Here is a 15361-nt window from a genome sequence, read left to right on the forward strand (position 1 = left end):
TAGGTACATTTATCATTTTCAAAGCTGTGAAGCAATGAAGAGTGACAAACTTTAAAATCATTTTTTTAAAAAAAGCAAACATGTTTTGGGTTATAAAGAAAAAAGAGTATACAACATATATACTACTGATATTAACTAAAATTGAGATAGCATTGCCACCATACTTCAATAGAATCAAAGTTATTGAGAAGAAAAAAAACTTTAGAAAAATGTTTGGCTTTTTTCTTTCCCAAGAAATAGCAAAAAAAAAACAACAACAACCCACCGCTCTAATTTCAGCATTGGTGTGATTAACCATAAATATTGCAAACTTTTTTTTTAATTTAATATTTTGTAATAATATAAAGTTAGAACTTTGAAAACTAAATCAGAGCAAGATCACATGCCTAATTAACACAAGAAAAATTGAATATTAATATGAACTATTTTCTAAAATCTGAAATTCATTTAGTTTATCCACTCCATTTTTTAAAAGTTACCTTCACTAAATATTAGGTGAAATGCCACTCTCTCCACTTTCTGATAATATGCATTTTAACTTTAATATAAAGTTATATTTTCACATATCATATCAAAGACAATAACCATTTTTTCTCAGCTCATTCTAAAGGGATGGATATTTAAACCTTGAAATGTCAATCTCATTATAATATAAGCACTAAAGAGTGAAATACTAGCCTTTTATATATACTATTTACAAAATTATTGATAACATTTTTCAGTTAAACTCTATCCTGGGTAAAGGTTGCAAGATATATCAAATCTTAAAATTGTTGCATTAAGTGGGGAACTTCAAGAAAGTAGTAGGATTACAAATGCTACAAATTGATGGAGATGTATTTGCAGTGACTGCAAATAGTTGGTTTAATATGCCTGTTGTAATTGAAGTTTTGAAGCTAGGGGAGTTCAGGATCACATCTGTTTTATGCAAGTGATTTGTGATTCAAATTCCCAGTTGAAAGTTTGTTTAGTAGCAAAACTACTCATAGAGAATGCTACGAAAATGCTTACCAATAGGAATGTACAAAAAAGTGAAAACACACACACACACACACACACACACACACATATATACACAATCTTACACAGGAAAAGATCCGAATACAACAAGACTAGCATATATATATATATATATATATATATATATATATATGTGTGTGTGTGTGTGTGTGTGTGTGTGTGTGTGTGTGTGTGTGTGTGTGTGTACACACATATATATACACACACACACAGATACACACACACACACACACACACACACATATATATATATATATATATATATATATATATATATATATATATATATATACACACACACACACACACACATACATACATACACACACAGAGAGATTTTCTTCTTCTTCTAGGTTTGATGCATAAAGAGCTTGAAAGAAAATTTGGAACTTTGTTACTGTATATTTTGTCAAACAAGAATTTTATTTACATGAAGATGGAAACAGACAGTGATTCCCACAATGGAAGAAAGGATGGCAAAACATGAAATGTTGATTTTATAAGGTTATGACTTTGTTGTTACCGAAAGGCTTAAAATATTTAGAAATGTAAAGCAAAAGATTGATGTTGTATATTTTTTTTGTATTCTGCTGCTCTGAAAAAGTTAGAAGTCACTACTCTCTTCGTCTTTTCCTCTGCACTTCCCTTCTTTCTTCTTTCACCTTTGTTTCTGTTTGTATTTCATATTATATTATACTTTAATAAAATCAACAGACACATAAAGAAAATGTGGGAAGAACTCACCAAGGAAGAACATACTGCATATGTGTTTTTCTAGATTGAGAAACACTTAAATAAGATCTCAGGATTTTTCTAATCCAATCCTAGTCCAAGAAGACATCATGCCATCCCAATCAAATACCTATCCCAATCTTTGGTGAAATTCTCCAGTGACAGAACATTTATGGTTCCAGAAGATAGGCCAGTGTTGGTGAACACTGTGTTGGAGTGCATGCACGCATGCTGGAACCCGGAAGAGCAGGTGCCCAGTGCACATGCAGACACCAGGAAGATTATGTTCCAGTTTCCAGCACATACATGTGAACTAGCCAGCTGGACTTTGCACACACATGCACAAAAACTGGAAGACCAAGTGGCCAGTGTATATGCATGTGCCAGAAACAAGAAGATCATCTTCCCAGCACATGCATGTGCATCAAGTGGCTGCTTTTCCAGTTTACGGCGCTCCTGAAGACTAGCTGGCTGGTACGCCAACTGGAAGAGAAATGGACTATGGCTCTGCATGTCACTTCCAGCATGTGTACCATAGGTTCTCCATCACAGAGGCAGGCTATTCCACTCTTTAATAGCAGTCATGGTTTGGACCTTTCTCCTTATTACAAGTTTGAATCTCCTGCTATAAAACCTCTACCCATTTGTTCAAGAAAGGGACTGACTCATGAAATTCCTGATAAGATCATACTTAATAGAGTTTGTTTTCCAACACATGTCAATGAAAATTCCTTATCACTAATACTTCAGATTTCTTTAAAAGATATGCAAATTGCTTGGGAAAAATTGGAAGAAAAGTTCATAATATATGTAAAAGTGCAAACAAATCTTCTAATTTTAAATATGTATGTTTACAAATCGAGAAAACATATTTAGATTTGAAAAAAGAAATTAGCATTATAGAATGCTAATTAGGTTTAGGGGTTTTTTTGTCTTTCCTATAAATATGACTGTAAGCATTGTAATGAACACTATCCCATTTCTAATTTCAGTAGCAGATTAAACAGCAACCTAGATGGCTATTCCTAAAATTCAGTACATGATAATCTTCTATGTTGTATAGAACTCTGATAGGTATTATTGAAATCTAAAATTTCAGTGATTGTTTCCACTTGAATAAGAGAATTTTCCTTGCTCTCCTCCACCTGCAGTCCCTTCCCATCCTTCTGTTGAAAAAGAATAACCCAATATTAGGAACAGATGGGGTGGGGCGGAAGGAGGAGAAATACATCCTATTTATGGATATCAATCTGTCAGAAGAAAGCATTATTTTCATACCACCCAATGTTCTTGAATTTCTACTACCAAAAAGGTTTGTGAATATAATTTGCTATGAAGGATTTTCAGACTGTGAATATTCACCTGAACCATCTTGCCTCTGAAACATTAATATGACATTAATTGACTCTTCAGTCTTCATTCTAACAGCATAAAAATTTTCATACCATCTGTTGTTTCAGAAAACAAAATCCCTATGAAACAGTATGATATAACTTGTTTTATAATCCAGTCATAAATCCTCCATACATTTTTTTATCTATTATCTAGAAAAAAAAGACTCTGATCCCATAATACTTGGTGATTAACTAAGCTTATTTTAGGATAATTCCCCAATGCTGAAAGCAGATGTCTCAAACCCATTTGCACGTGTAATCAAAAGATTATACTGTCCACATAAAGAAGGCTGGACAGTTTCCTTAGAATCATTCATAGGACAACAGGGAGTTAGGATTTCTTAAGCTTTAATTTAGGAATAACATATGGTATAATTACAAAAGGCTTGAAAGCATTGCTTTTTGATGCACTTACACTTTTGATCCTAAAGTATTTTTATGAGTTCATTTTTGGGAGATGTACAAAATTTTATCTATCATATAATTGCATAAGACCTGATTAGCTACCAAAAAAAATCCATATTAAAAAGATGTAATGTAAATTCTAAAATAGAATTGATTTTAATACAGCAAAGAAAACTTCAATCTCTCAAGGCAAAACCATGGCATCAAAAGGTTATAACCACTGATGTCAATGTAATGTAATGTAAGTCAGTTAAATGGAACAAAGATATTTCCTTTTATATCTCAATGTAGGGATTTTCAACATGCCTTGGTTTTTATTTAAACTGTTAATTTAAACCATTATTAGTAAATTTGCAAGGAGAAAGAGAGAGATGAAGTAGAAAATGTAAGTCACTTCTCACCTTTCTTATTTGAGTTATTAATGTGGTTCAATGTAAAAGGTTAAGTCGATATTATCCGAAGTATCTCACTATTTTAATTAGTGTTTTTAAAGTATATATTTGTTTCATTTCCAGGTTTCATGTAAAATTATTAATTTAGAACACATTTGATTGTGTTCCATCCATATGTAGTCTTATTATTTGATTTGATGCTGTAGTAATCTGAATTTAAAAGTGATTTCTAATGTTTTCTTTGAAAATGGTGGTTACGTGCTCAAGATCTACTGTATTGTGGAAACTGATTGTTTTTCTTTTTCTATTGTAACTTAACTTAGAACTTGCATGTAGGCAATCTGTTTACCTGTTCCACAGATATCCCTGGTCACAATTTTGCTACAGCTCCTTCTAGCAATCAAATAATCAACTTAATTTGTCTTTACTACATCTGGTGAAAGGCATCATCTAATTGTTTGGAGATTCTATTAGTAATGAATAAATTGTTTGACTGGTAGAAATTAAGTCATTCTCCTGCTTCATTTGAACTTCCTACACTATTTCAGTTTCCTATCTCACAAAATCCAACTACACTTTCTCTTTGTTATTTCTCACTTTGTGACTCCAGTCTCCAAAACTCAAATAGCATATCTTGCTTGCATGTTCTATCAATTTCAAATTGGAGCATAATCTTAGACAGACATCAAAAACACAAAGTGTAACTGATATTCTATTTTTGATTACACTGTATCCAAGTGTCTATGGAAATTCTCAATCAATCAGGTTATGGTTGTCCCAAAGGTGCTTCTTTCAAAAAGCAAATAGACTTTCTTGGGTTTTTTTCTTTTAGAACATTTTGCTTCTCATCCAAAAATTTCTTCATTTAGAAGCTTCTTGGATGAGAAGCAAACATATTCGAACAAAAAGAAAGTCCAGGTGCCTTTTGGAAGAAGCCCCTTTGGTACAATGTATCCAAGTATTTTGCTTCATATATATTTCCTAATTAGGAAACAAACACCATTTTTTCTTTGTTTTTCATTTTGAGTGATCTTCTGACTGAAAGCATCCAATTCAACTCCATCTCAATTCTCTGATGCCACAAAATCTATGTAAATAAAATCATTTTATTTTCTACCAAATTTCACATTTGCATATTTCTTATGTTCCGTGTTGCCACTGTAATTCATCCTTTGCAATTTTGAATTTTCTTTCACTGTGTGGCAATATCAACAAGCATATATCCTGAAAGTTTTAATCTAGACACATCATAAATCCCATTAGTATTCTCAAAGAACTTCAGCTTTTCCTCAATAGCATGTTGAGTACCATTTGAGTGAAAGGCCCATCACCTGGCGCTACATCATCAATCACCATATATTAGCTATCCATGTGGTTTTCTTAGCAAAATACAGAGGTGGTTTTCCATTGCCTTCTCTCACACAGTATAAAGCAATGCCTTTGCCATTGTCATTAAACTGATCTCCTGCCTCCAGCAACTTCCTATATCAGGGGTCACCAACCTTTCAGACCTTAGGGACCACTAACATCATAATTTTAAATCCCGCAGACCACTAATATGATCTGCCTAATCAACAGTTGTGTGGGCATGGTTAGTTGGTTTTGTGATGGTAGGTGGAGTTCAATTCAATGTCACTCATATCAAGGAGCACCTCGCCAGCTTCTATTCGCCCTTTTCCCCCAGTCACTCCTTGCCTGCCCACCCAAGCTCCTTAGGGCCCTAACAGGAAGAGGTTGTTGGAGCTAAGCAGCCAAGAGAAAGAGTTGGCAAAACAGCTGGCTCAGTTCAAAATGGATCTGACTGAGAAGGAGGCTCAGAAGAAGCACCTCACTGAGGACTACCAGAGGTTTTCCAAGCAGAGGGAAGATCTGTGGAAGTGCAAGGCCAGGTACCAATGCCTAGAGGCTTATCAGGCTGAGGTAGTCAGCCAGTTCCAGGTCATGATACAGTCCCACTGGAACAAGACCCTACAGTTCTTTGCCACCAGTGGTGCTTCTCTCCAGCCTTCGCCCAAAGCCCCGCACCAGGAGGCTGAAGCAGACCTCAATTCGGAATTTCTCCCCCCCCCCAACCTGCACAAAAAGACCCCAAAGGAGGAGACTCTCTGCAGGAACACAAATGTTCATTGCACGTATCTGGCCCAGGGGCTGTAGTTTGAGGAACCCTAATTTAGTGCAATATAAAAAATGCAAATAATTTTTCTGCGGACCACCAAAATTTTCTCACAGACCACCAGTTGGTGACCGATGTCCTATATCACTGCTGCCCAATGAGACTCCTCCTTGCTTTATCTGGGATGATCTTTATGCTCTGAGTAACACAGCATGGAATTATACACTGCTGTTCCAGAAACACTCTCTCCCATAAATAGACAACACAGCAGGATATGAGGGGATAAATACTCACTAACATACATATTACAGCTCTTCATGCTTTGAAACAAATTCAAATATTATTTTTTATTATCTGAATTATACTTTGGAGCTCAAACAAGTGCAGTACGGTAACTCTTGTTATTAATTAAAATAATCTATTTTTTTTAAAGAAAAAAACAGGGTTCTGTACAAGCCTGGGAAAAAATGTCCTATTTTAATGAGTCATCTTATAGAAATTAATGAGACTTTTAAAGCAACAATAACCATTTGTTTATGAATAGCAAAGAGACACTATGCTCACATTACCAGTAAGTCTGTCACAATCTTACACACAGAGAGACACAAACACACACAAGCTTTTGCCCAATATTTATTTATATTTACATTTGCATATTGATTCATGGAAAATCTGAAAATCTTAACTATTGTTGGCAAACAATTGTGTCTGGATAAATACATGCACAGTGCTTTTTGTGCAAGTGAAAAATCTTCATTTTAGCAAAACATTTAATATATTAGAAAGTGAAGCATAGATAGGGTTGAGGTCATTCAAATAAAAAACCTTTTACAGAGCTTAAAAGACTTTTTTTTTCCCCAGAAGAGTGGGCTGAGAAAAATTGGGCTGAGAGAGTAAAGGTGTCCCTATCCAGATCACCAGAGATTTTACAAAAAAAAAAAAAAAAATTGTAAAAAGCAGTTATAAATGCTGAAGTCAAATAGATATAAAAAAACCTCACTTGTCTCTTTGTCTCTATTAGACAAACAAACAGGAACAAGCGTTTAAAAGTAGAATTCCTGAAATCAAGTAAAAATCTGATTATGGGCCTCCAGGTATTAATCTACCTGCACTTGTTATCCATCCATGAATGTCTGAAGGCTGGAGACACAAGCCTTTAATTGTATCACTAGACACCGTACGCTGGACAATGATTATCTTATGATGCGTAAACTAATATCATAAGAAGAAATGGATGGACCTCTATTTTGGATGTGTGAAAGAAAAATAGTTTTTTAAAAAGATGACATCTATTACCATATCCAAATAAAAAATGGGAAACACTTAAAAAATTTAAGATATAAATAGTTTTTAATCTATAACAAAGATGCTATATATTCCCTAAGTGCAAAGAATTATTAGTGCATGTTTTATTGACCGACATAAGCTAAACAGAAAACATGTTCATAAAAAAACAGAAATTCACGTAAGTTTTATATTACCCATAGTTGTTAATTCTGTATTATCCAGTTGTAGGATAGAAAAGAACAAAAAAGAGCAAGCAAAATCATTATGCTACAAATATAGTTATGATAACAAATAACTTAGTGAAATAATAGTAGCAAACTCAATCAATTTAGCTTCTGTACAGTTGGAAGAAAAAAAGTAATTTGAGTTACTGTATCCATAAAAAGGGGCAAAATCACTGCATGTGAGGGAATTGAAATGCCCAATGGCCAACTAATTAAATGCAAAGAAAATGAAGCCTACAAATACTTAGGCATTCTGCAGTTGGATAACATCAAGCATGGAGAAGTAAAAACTATTGTCAGGCGAGAGTACACCAACAGAGTTAGGAAAATTTTGAAATCTAAATTGAATGGTGGAAATACAATCAAGGCCATAAATACCTGGGCAATACCAGTTATAAGATACACAGCTGGCATAGTTAACTGGACACAAGCTGATTTGGACCTTTTGGACCGAAAAACCAGGAAACTAATGACAATGCACTACAGTTTACATCCACGTGGTGATACTGATAGACTATATCTGCCCCGAAAATCAGGTGGCAGAGGATTATTACAAGTGAAGCAAACAGTTGAAGAAAAACATGCACTGGCTGATTATTTAAAAGAAAGTCAAGAACATCTATTAATCGAAGTAAAGAACAAAAATCTACTGAAGGCCCAACAGACAAAACAAGAATACAGAAAAGATGTGATAAAATCAAGAATGGAGAGTTGGCAGAACAAAGCACTGCATGGCCAATTTCTGGAAAAAATAAAAGATAAAGTGAACAATGAACAAACTTGGTTATGGTTAACAACAGGTACATTAAAGAAAGAAACAGAGTCACTAATCTGGCTGCGCAAGAACAAGCTATCCGCACAAATGCCATTAAGGCCAAAATCGAAAAATCCTGTGATGATGCCAAATGCAGACTTTGCAAAGAAGCTGATAAAACTGTTGATCACATACTCAGCTGCTGTAAAAAAATCGCGCAGACTGATTATAAATTGCGGCACAATTCAGTAGCACAAATGATCCATTGGAATTTGTGCAAAAATTATAATATTAAAACAGCAACAAACTGGTGGGAACATCAGCCTGAAAAAGTCACCGAAAATCAGATGGTCAAGATCTTGTGGGATTTCCGTATACAAACCGACAAAATACTGGCGCATAATACACCAGACATCACACTGGTTGAGAAAAATAAGGTCACAATCATAGACATCGCAATACCAGGTGATAGCAGGGTCGCCGAGAAGGAACATGAAAAAATCGCAAGATACCAGGACTTAAAAATCGAAATTCAACGACTATGGCACAAACCAGCAGTGGTAATTCCAGTGGTAATTGGCACACTGGGTGCTATTCCAAAAGCACTGGAATTACATTTAAAACAGTTAAAAATTGACAAAATCACCATCAGTCAAATGCAAAAAGCCGCACTGCTTGGATCTGCACGCATATTAAGAAAGTACGTTACGACGTCCTAGGCCCCTGGGTGGGGCCCGACTAGTAACCAATGCCAAATCCGGCGAAACAACTGGCCGCTGTGATACAATTGTATAATAATAATAATAATAATAATAATAATAATAATGGTGGAAATACAATCAAGGCCATAAATACCTGGGCAATACCAGTTATAAGATACACAGCTGGTATAGTTAACTGGACACAAGCTGATTTGGACATTTTGGACCGAAAAACAAGGAAACTAATGACAATACACTACAGTTTACACCCACGTGGTGATACTGATAGACTTTACCTGCCCCGAAAATCAGGTGGCAGAGCATTATTACAAGTGAAGCAAACAGTTGAAGAAGAAAAACATGCACCGGCTGATTACTTAAAAGAAAAGCCGCACTGCTTGGATCTGCACGCATATTACGAAAATACGTTACAACGTCCTAGGCCCCTGGGTGGGGCCCGACTAGTAACCAATGCCAAATCCAGCTAAACAACTGGCCGCTGTGATACAATTGTATAATAATTATAACGATAACTATAACTAACTATAACTATAACTATAACTATAACTATAACTATAACTATAACTATAACTATAACTAACTGTAACTGTAACTGTAACTGTAACTGTAACTGTAACTGTAACTGTAACTGTAACTGTAACTGTAACTATAACTAAACTATAACTAAACTATAACTATAACTATAACTATAACTATAACTATAACTAAAACTATAACTATAACTATAACTATAACTATAACTATAACTATAACTATAACTACAACAACAACAACAACAACAACAACAACAACAACACAATCAAGGCCATAAACACCGGGACAATACCAGTTATAAGATACACAGCTGGTATAGTTAACTGGACACAAGCTGATTTGGACATTTTGGACCGAAAAACAAGGAAACTAATGACAATACACTACAGTTTACACCCACGTGGTGATACTGATAGACTTTACCTGCCCCGAAAATCAGGTGGCAGAGCATTATTACAAGTGAAGCAAACAGTTGAAGAAGAAAAACATGCACCGGCTGATTACTTAAAAGAAAGTCAAGAACATCTATTAATCGAAGTAAAGAACAAAAATCTATTGAAGGCCCAACAGACGAAACAAGAATACAGAAAACATGTGATAAAATCAAGAATGGAGAGTTGGCAGAACAAAGCATTGCATGGCCAATTTCTGGGAAAAAACAAAGATAAAGTGGACAGTGAAAAAACTTAGTTATGGTTAACAGCAGGTACATTAAAGAAAGGAACTGAGTCACTAATCCTGACTGCGCAAGAACAAGCTATCCGCACAAATGCCATTAAGGCCAAAATCTAAAAATCTTCTGATGATGCCAAATGCAGACTTTGCAAAGAAGCTGATGAAACTGTTGATCACATACTCAGCTGCTGTAAAAAAAAATCACGCACACTGATTATAAATTGCGGCACAATTCAGTAGCACAAATGATCCATTGGAATTTGTGCAAAAATTATAATATTAAAACAGCAACAAATTGGCGGGAACATAAGCCTGAAAAAGTCACCAAAAATCAGATGGTCAAGATCTTGTGGGATTTTCGCATACAATCGGACAAAATACTGGCTCATAATACACCAGACATCACACTGGTTGAGAAAAATAAGGTTATAATCATAGACGTCGCAATACCCGGTGATAGCAGGGTCGACGAGAAGGAATATGAAAAAATTGCAAAATACCAGGACTTAAAAATTGAAATTCAACGATCATGGCACAAACCAGCAGTTGTAATTCCAGTAGTAATTGGCACACTGGGTGCTATTCCAAAAGCACTGGAATTACATTTAAAACAGTTAAAAATTGATAAAATCAACATTAGTCAAATGCAAAAAGCCGCACTGCTTGGATCTGCACGCATATTACGAAAATACATTATGACGTCCTAGGCCCCTGGGTGGGGCCCGACTAGTAATCAATGCCAAATCCGGTGAAACAACTGGTCGCTGTGATACAATTATATAATAATACAGTCTTAATAAATTATTGACAGTGTTGAGGGAATTATCACCAAATGCTTTGATTTTTCATTTGTTATCTACTGAAACAAGAATATAAAACTATATGGAGTGGTCCTCTTCAGTTACTATTTCACCATGTATATACAGTTATCAACATTCTATTTAGCATATATAATCAAGTTATCTACATTATTTTCTTCAAAAAATAGGAATTATAGAAAAAATAAGATACATTTCTTTGACACATCTAAAAATCATTCATCAACCAACCCAACCCTTGAGAAGATATGAAAAGTTGAGAAAAAACAAAAATATAGAAAAACTTAAAAAATAAGCCAAGAAATATAGCTATTCCAGCTATATGATTAAAAACAGCAGGCTGAACATTTGCTGCAGTAAAATCAGAAGATAATATTAAAAGCCTGAAAGAACCAGTCTTAACTGTATCTGTAAAACATAATTATGAGTAGAAGGTGGCCTGATTTCTGTAGGAAGTGTTCTATGATCATGGGGTGTTAAAAATATTCTGTACTGAGTAATCACCAGTGTAATATTTGTAACTAATATAGGGTAGTATCATAACGATCACTAATAATAAAAAATGCAATAATTTTGTTGGCATATTTTATAGATTAAGCACTAGAGCACTATTATATACAAAAGTGGTCCATGATTTTTAGTATCACACTATTCATTTTCAGAATTTCCTGTTGCTCATTAACTTAAACCTATATATTTTGTCTTGAAATGGAGGGCATCCAGCACCAGGAATAACAAATTGATGATTAGAGTCAAAGGCAGCAGGCTATCCCAAAGACATTAAAGCCTGTGGTGAGAAGTTCAAAAAATGGACTAAAGAGTAACAGAAAATGAAAAACCAAAAGGAACATCAGAAACCAAAGGAAAGATTGAGCTATAACATTGCCCCAAAGCTTATTTTGGGGTACAAAAATTGAAATAGCACATTAAAGAACAAATTGCAGCAGAGAAAAGTAAGGGTGATAGTTGGGATACCCAAGGAGTGTCTGTATCTATCTTCAACCTCCAGAGCAATTTGTATGCTAGTTCTGGTAGAGAAATCAAGCAGAATTTATAGCCCATTTCTACTCTGGAGAAAAACAGCCAAAGTGAGCTTCCTGCATCTAGCAACTGGCTGATTTCTAAAAAGAGTCTGATAAAGAAATCTAATAGAAACTTTTTTGTGTATATTTATATTGGAATTACAGGTTTAGTTTTAACTTATTGTTGTTATTAATATGTGGTCTCTAAGAATCAGCAATAATTTGATGGCACATAATCAATTAATCCTTTTGTTGATTTGGTTTTCTCTTATTATTGGTAGTTTATTGTATTACTTGAAATGTTATAGGGGAAAGAACTTTCTTAAGGCAATAGTAGAGAACTAGCAAACAAAATAACAAGAGTAAATAGCTTCATATTTATTTTATTTATTCAATAGATTTGACCTATGTTCTGTATTTTGTTTTCCTAAACAGATATGTTTCTGGCTTCCTTAATAAATTTGTCTGTGGACTGCTAATGCGAGTAATTAATGCCAGCTTGTTATAAAACAAATACTTTTTGCACCAAAAGGAATGATTTTTCCAGCTTTTTTTATGGATACTCACTAGAATTGATACTAGAATCACTGTAGATCTGGGTCTGGGAAGAATTTAGTTATAATATATACAGATGTTACCATCTTCTGGTATGTATGTATGAATGCCAATTTTGAATAATCTTGTCCTGGAAACTTGGATCAGATTAGGTTTTTCTTTCAGCACGTAGTGATTATTATGGTTATTTTTTAAAAAAAATTGTTAACTTTTATTATTTCCTTCCAACATACTAATACATAACCCAAGTACATTGTTCCACCATTGTATAGTGTGGCTTAAGGTTTTATGCCATGATTTGATATTAACAGACATAGCTCAACAGACACCAGAATACAGTCTGGATATAGGTTAACTGAGAAAAGTACATAATCTTATGGTTGGTCATTAATGACATATAGCCTTTCCTCATATGATGTCCTTTTCATGTTAGGATTACACATTCTACTTGCAAAAGCAATGATATCTCTGAAATGCAGACTGCTAGCATATTAGTGCATTGTAAAACACATGTGCCAAAGAATGAAATAAACACTATCTGTCTGCCACTTTTCATATTCACCGGCTTTTGGCAGCTTATTCTACCACCGAAAAAATAGTCATCTTTTAAAAACCACATGGATCTTGTTTAAAAGGCAGTTACTCTTGCTTAAAAGCCATGTGCACCTAGTCTAAAAGATAACAGGGGGATCCATGATACCACGGTGCTTAAAAATGCAGATCGTACAACAATGAAATGAGTTAATAAACTATGCTAACTGGCAATAAGCACAAGCAGTAAACTGAAAGGGCCTCAGAATATCTTTCCCCAGTAGCAAATTATGCACAAATCAATTCTCATAATGGCTGCAAATCCTGGAGTTGCCAGATGATAAATCAGAGTGGGAATTTGTAGCCCTACCCGATCTCAAACTGCTTGAACTTAGGCAACTGTCAGAAAATATTAATAGCCTCAGTTCCTTTTATTAAGTTGTTAGCACAACAGACCCACCTCTGCAGATGGTTCCATTCCCCACATATCCAGGTTTGCAGGTGCAGCGGTGTCCTCTGATTGTATTGGTACAGATTGCATTCTCATCACAGTTGTGCTGTCCAGTGTCACATTCATCACGCTCTACAGGGGGGAAAAAACAATACAAGAAAATGTAAGGGAGAGGAAAGGTAGAATAAATTTTCAGTGTGCTGATCTGACATTTCAAAAGTCATTTATAACTAATGACTCCACTGCTACGACAGCTGAACAGCACAAAAGAGACATTCAGTGGAGAAATCTGACATCAAGTCCATTTCAGGTTATGATTTATACCTTGCCATATCATGTATTTGAGATATGGGGAAAGACACTACCTGAGATAAAAGTATTAGCAAAGTAAAAGTGAGTAAAGCAAAATGTTGAATACTGAATCATTTCCAAAGCACCATTCATCATGTTTGTTCTGATGCTACATGTTACTCATTAGATCACCTCTTTTATCTATCTTTGGAACATAGAACCTGGTAGAGTGGCCTCCATTTTAAGTAGCATTATTGTATTTGATTCAATACATTAGGAATACAAATAGGTTTCCTGAAGCTCAGATAGGACCAACTATGCCAAAGGGGTTTAAAGATAAAATAGGGAAGAGAAATATCTTCTCACTCTACTTCAAGGTCTATGGAGATTCTTAATCATCCAGATCTGAGTCCCAAAGGTGCTTTTTCAAGGGCAACTGGACTTTCTGTTTTTTTTTTCTTTGAAAACATTTTGCTTCTCATCCAAGAAATTTCTTCAGCTCAAAAAGCTTCTTGAATGAGAAACAAGACATCTTCAAAGAAAAACCAGAAAAACAAGTTGCCTCTTGAAAAAGCACCTTTGAGACTTCATCTCAAGATAAATTTTCCTAAACTGGCTAGCATAACATACAGTATATCTATCTTTTTTTAATTACGTCAACCATAATTTTTTTTAAATGGGGGATATCAGCTTGTACGTTACTTTAAAGACATACTGTATCTAACAGCTTTATTTATTTTGCACCCTAATAAAAATGCAACTGTAGTACATTTAAACTGGTATCACAGAAAGGGAGTTTATTCTGCTCTTTTCTCTACTGTGATTCCAAACTCCAGTGAATCTCCTTTGACAACAAGTTGTGTTGTCAAAAATTAATCCATTCATTTCATGGCCTATTTTTGAATGTATATTTATTGGTGCTGAAGGGCCAACTGACAGCAAGGAAAACAAATGAAAACACTCTTGGCATCGTACTTGTAGGAGTAACCATTTTTTATGTCTTTAAAGTATAAGTATAATCTTTATTGTCATTGTACTTAAATACAACGAAATTGGTTTTTTTGCCTAACTCTACTGTGGCACCAGGAGATCAAAGCCGCAGCGACTAAGCATGCCGCCATCTTGGGAGGGGGGGAGATGGGTAGCTTTACTTGAAACCTAAAACCCAAATCATTATGGCTTCATTTCTAATAAAACAACAATTACCAATTTTATTTATTTACAGCTGGACTAAATATCCACTTGTTTATTTATATAGTATTTTATATACCAATTTCATGGACTCAAAGTGGTTTTTAAGAAACACATTAATCCAAATATACAGACCTTAATAGAAAAAGGTGATAATAATTTGCTAACTAAATAATATATTATGGCAGCCCACATTAAGTGCTTATTAGCACTTAATGGTCTACAGAATAGCCAGATTTTAAGCATTTCC

At 34.6% G+C, this 15361-nt stretch overlaps 1 protein-coding gene across 1 annotated transcript in view; it reads right to left on the reverse strand.

The window, feature by feature from the left end:
- The window catches only part of NELL1 (neural EGFL like 1), a 532597-nt gene that overhangs the window by 136472 nt on the left and 380764 nt on the right, over positions 1-15361 (reverse strand). Inside the window, exon 14 of the mRNA XM_032212957.1 lies at positions 13639-13761. Within this exon, the coding sequence (XP_032068848.1) occupies positions 13639-13761 (123 nt within the window). The remainder of the gene's footprint in view (positions 1-13638; positions 13762-15361) is intronic.

The sequence above is a fragment of the Thamnophis elegans genome, chromosome 1 (assembly GCF_009769535.1).
Source record: "Thamnophis elegans isolate rThaEle1 chromosome 1, rThaEle1.pri, whole genome shotgun sequence".
In the NCBI taxonomy this organism is placed as follows: domain Eukaryota; kingdom Metazoa; phylum Chordata; class Lepidosauria; order Squamata; family Colubridae; genus Thamnophis; species Thamnophis elegans.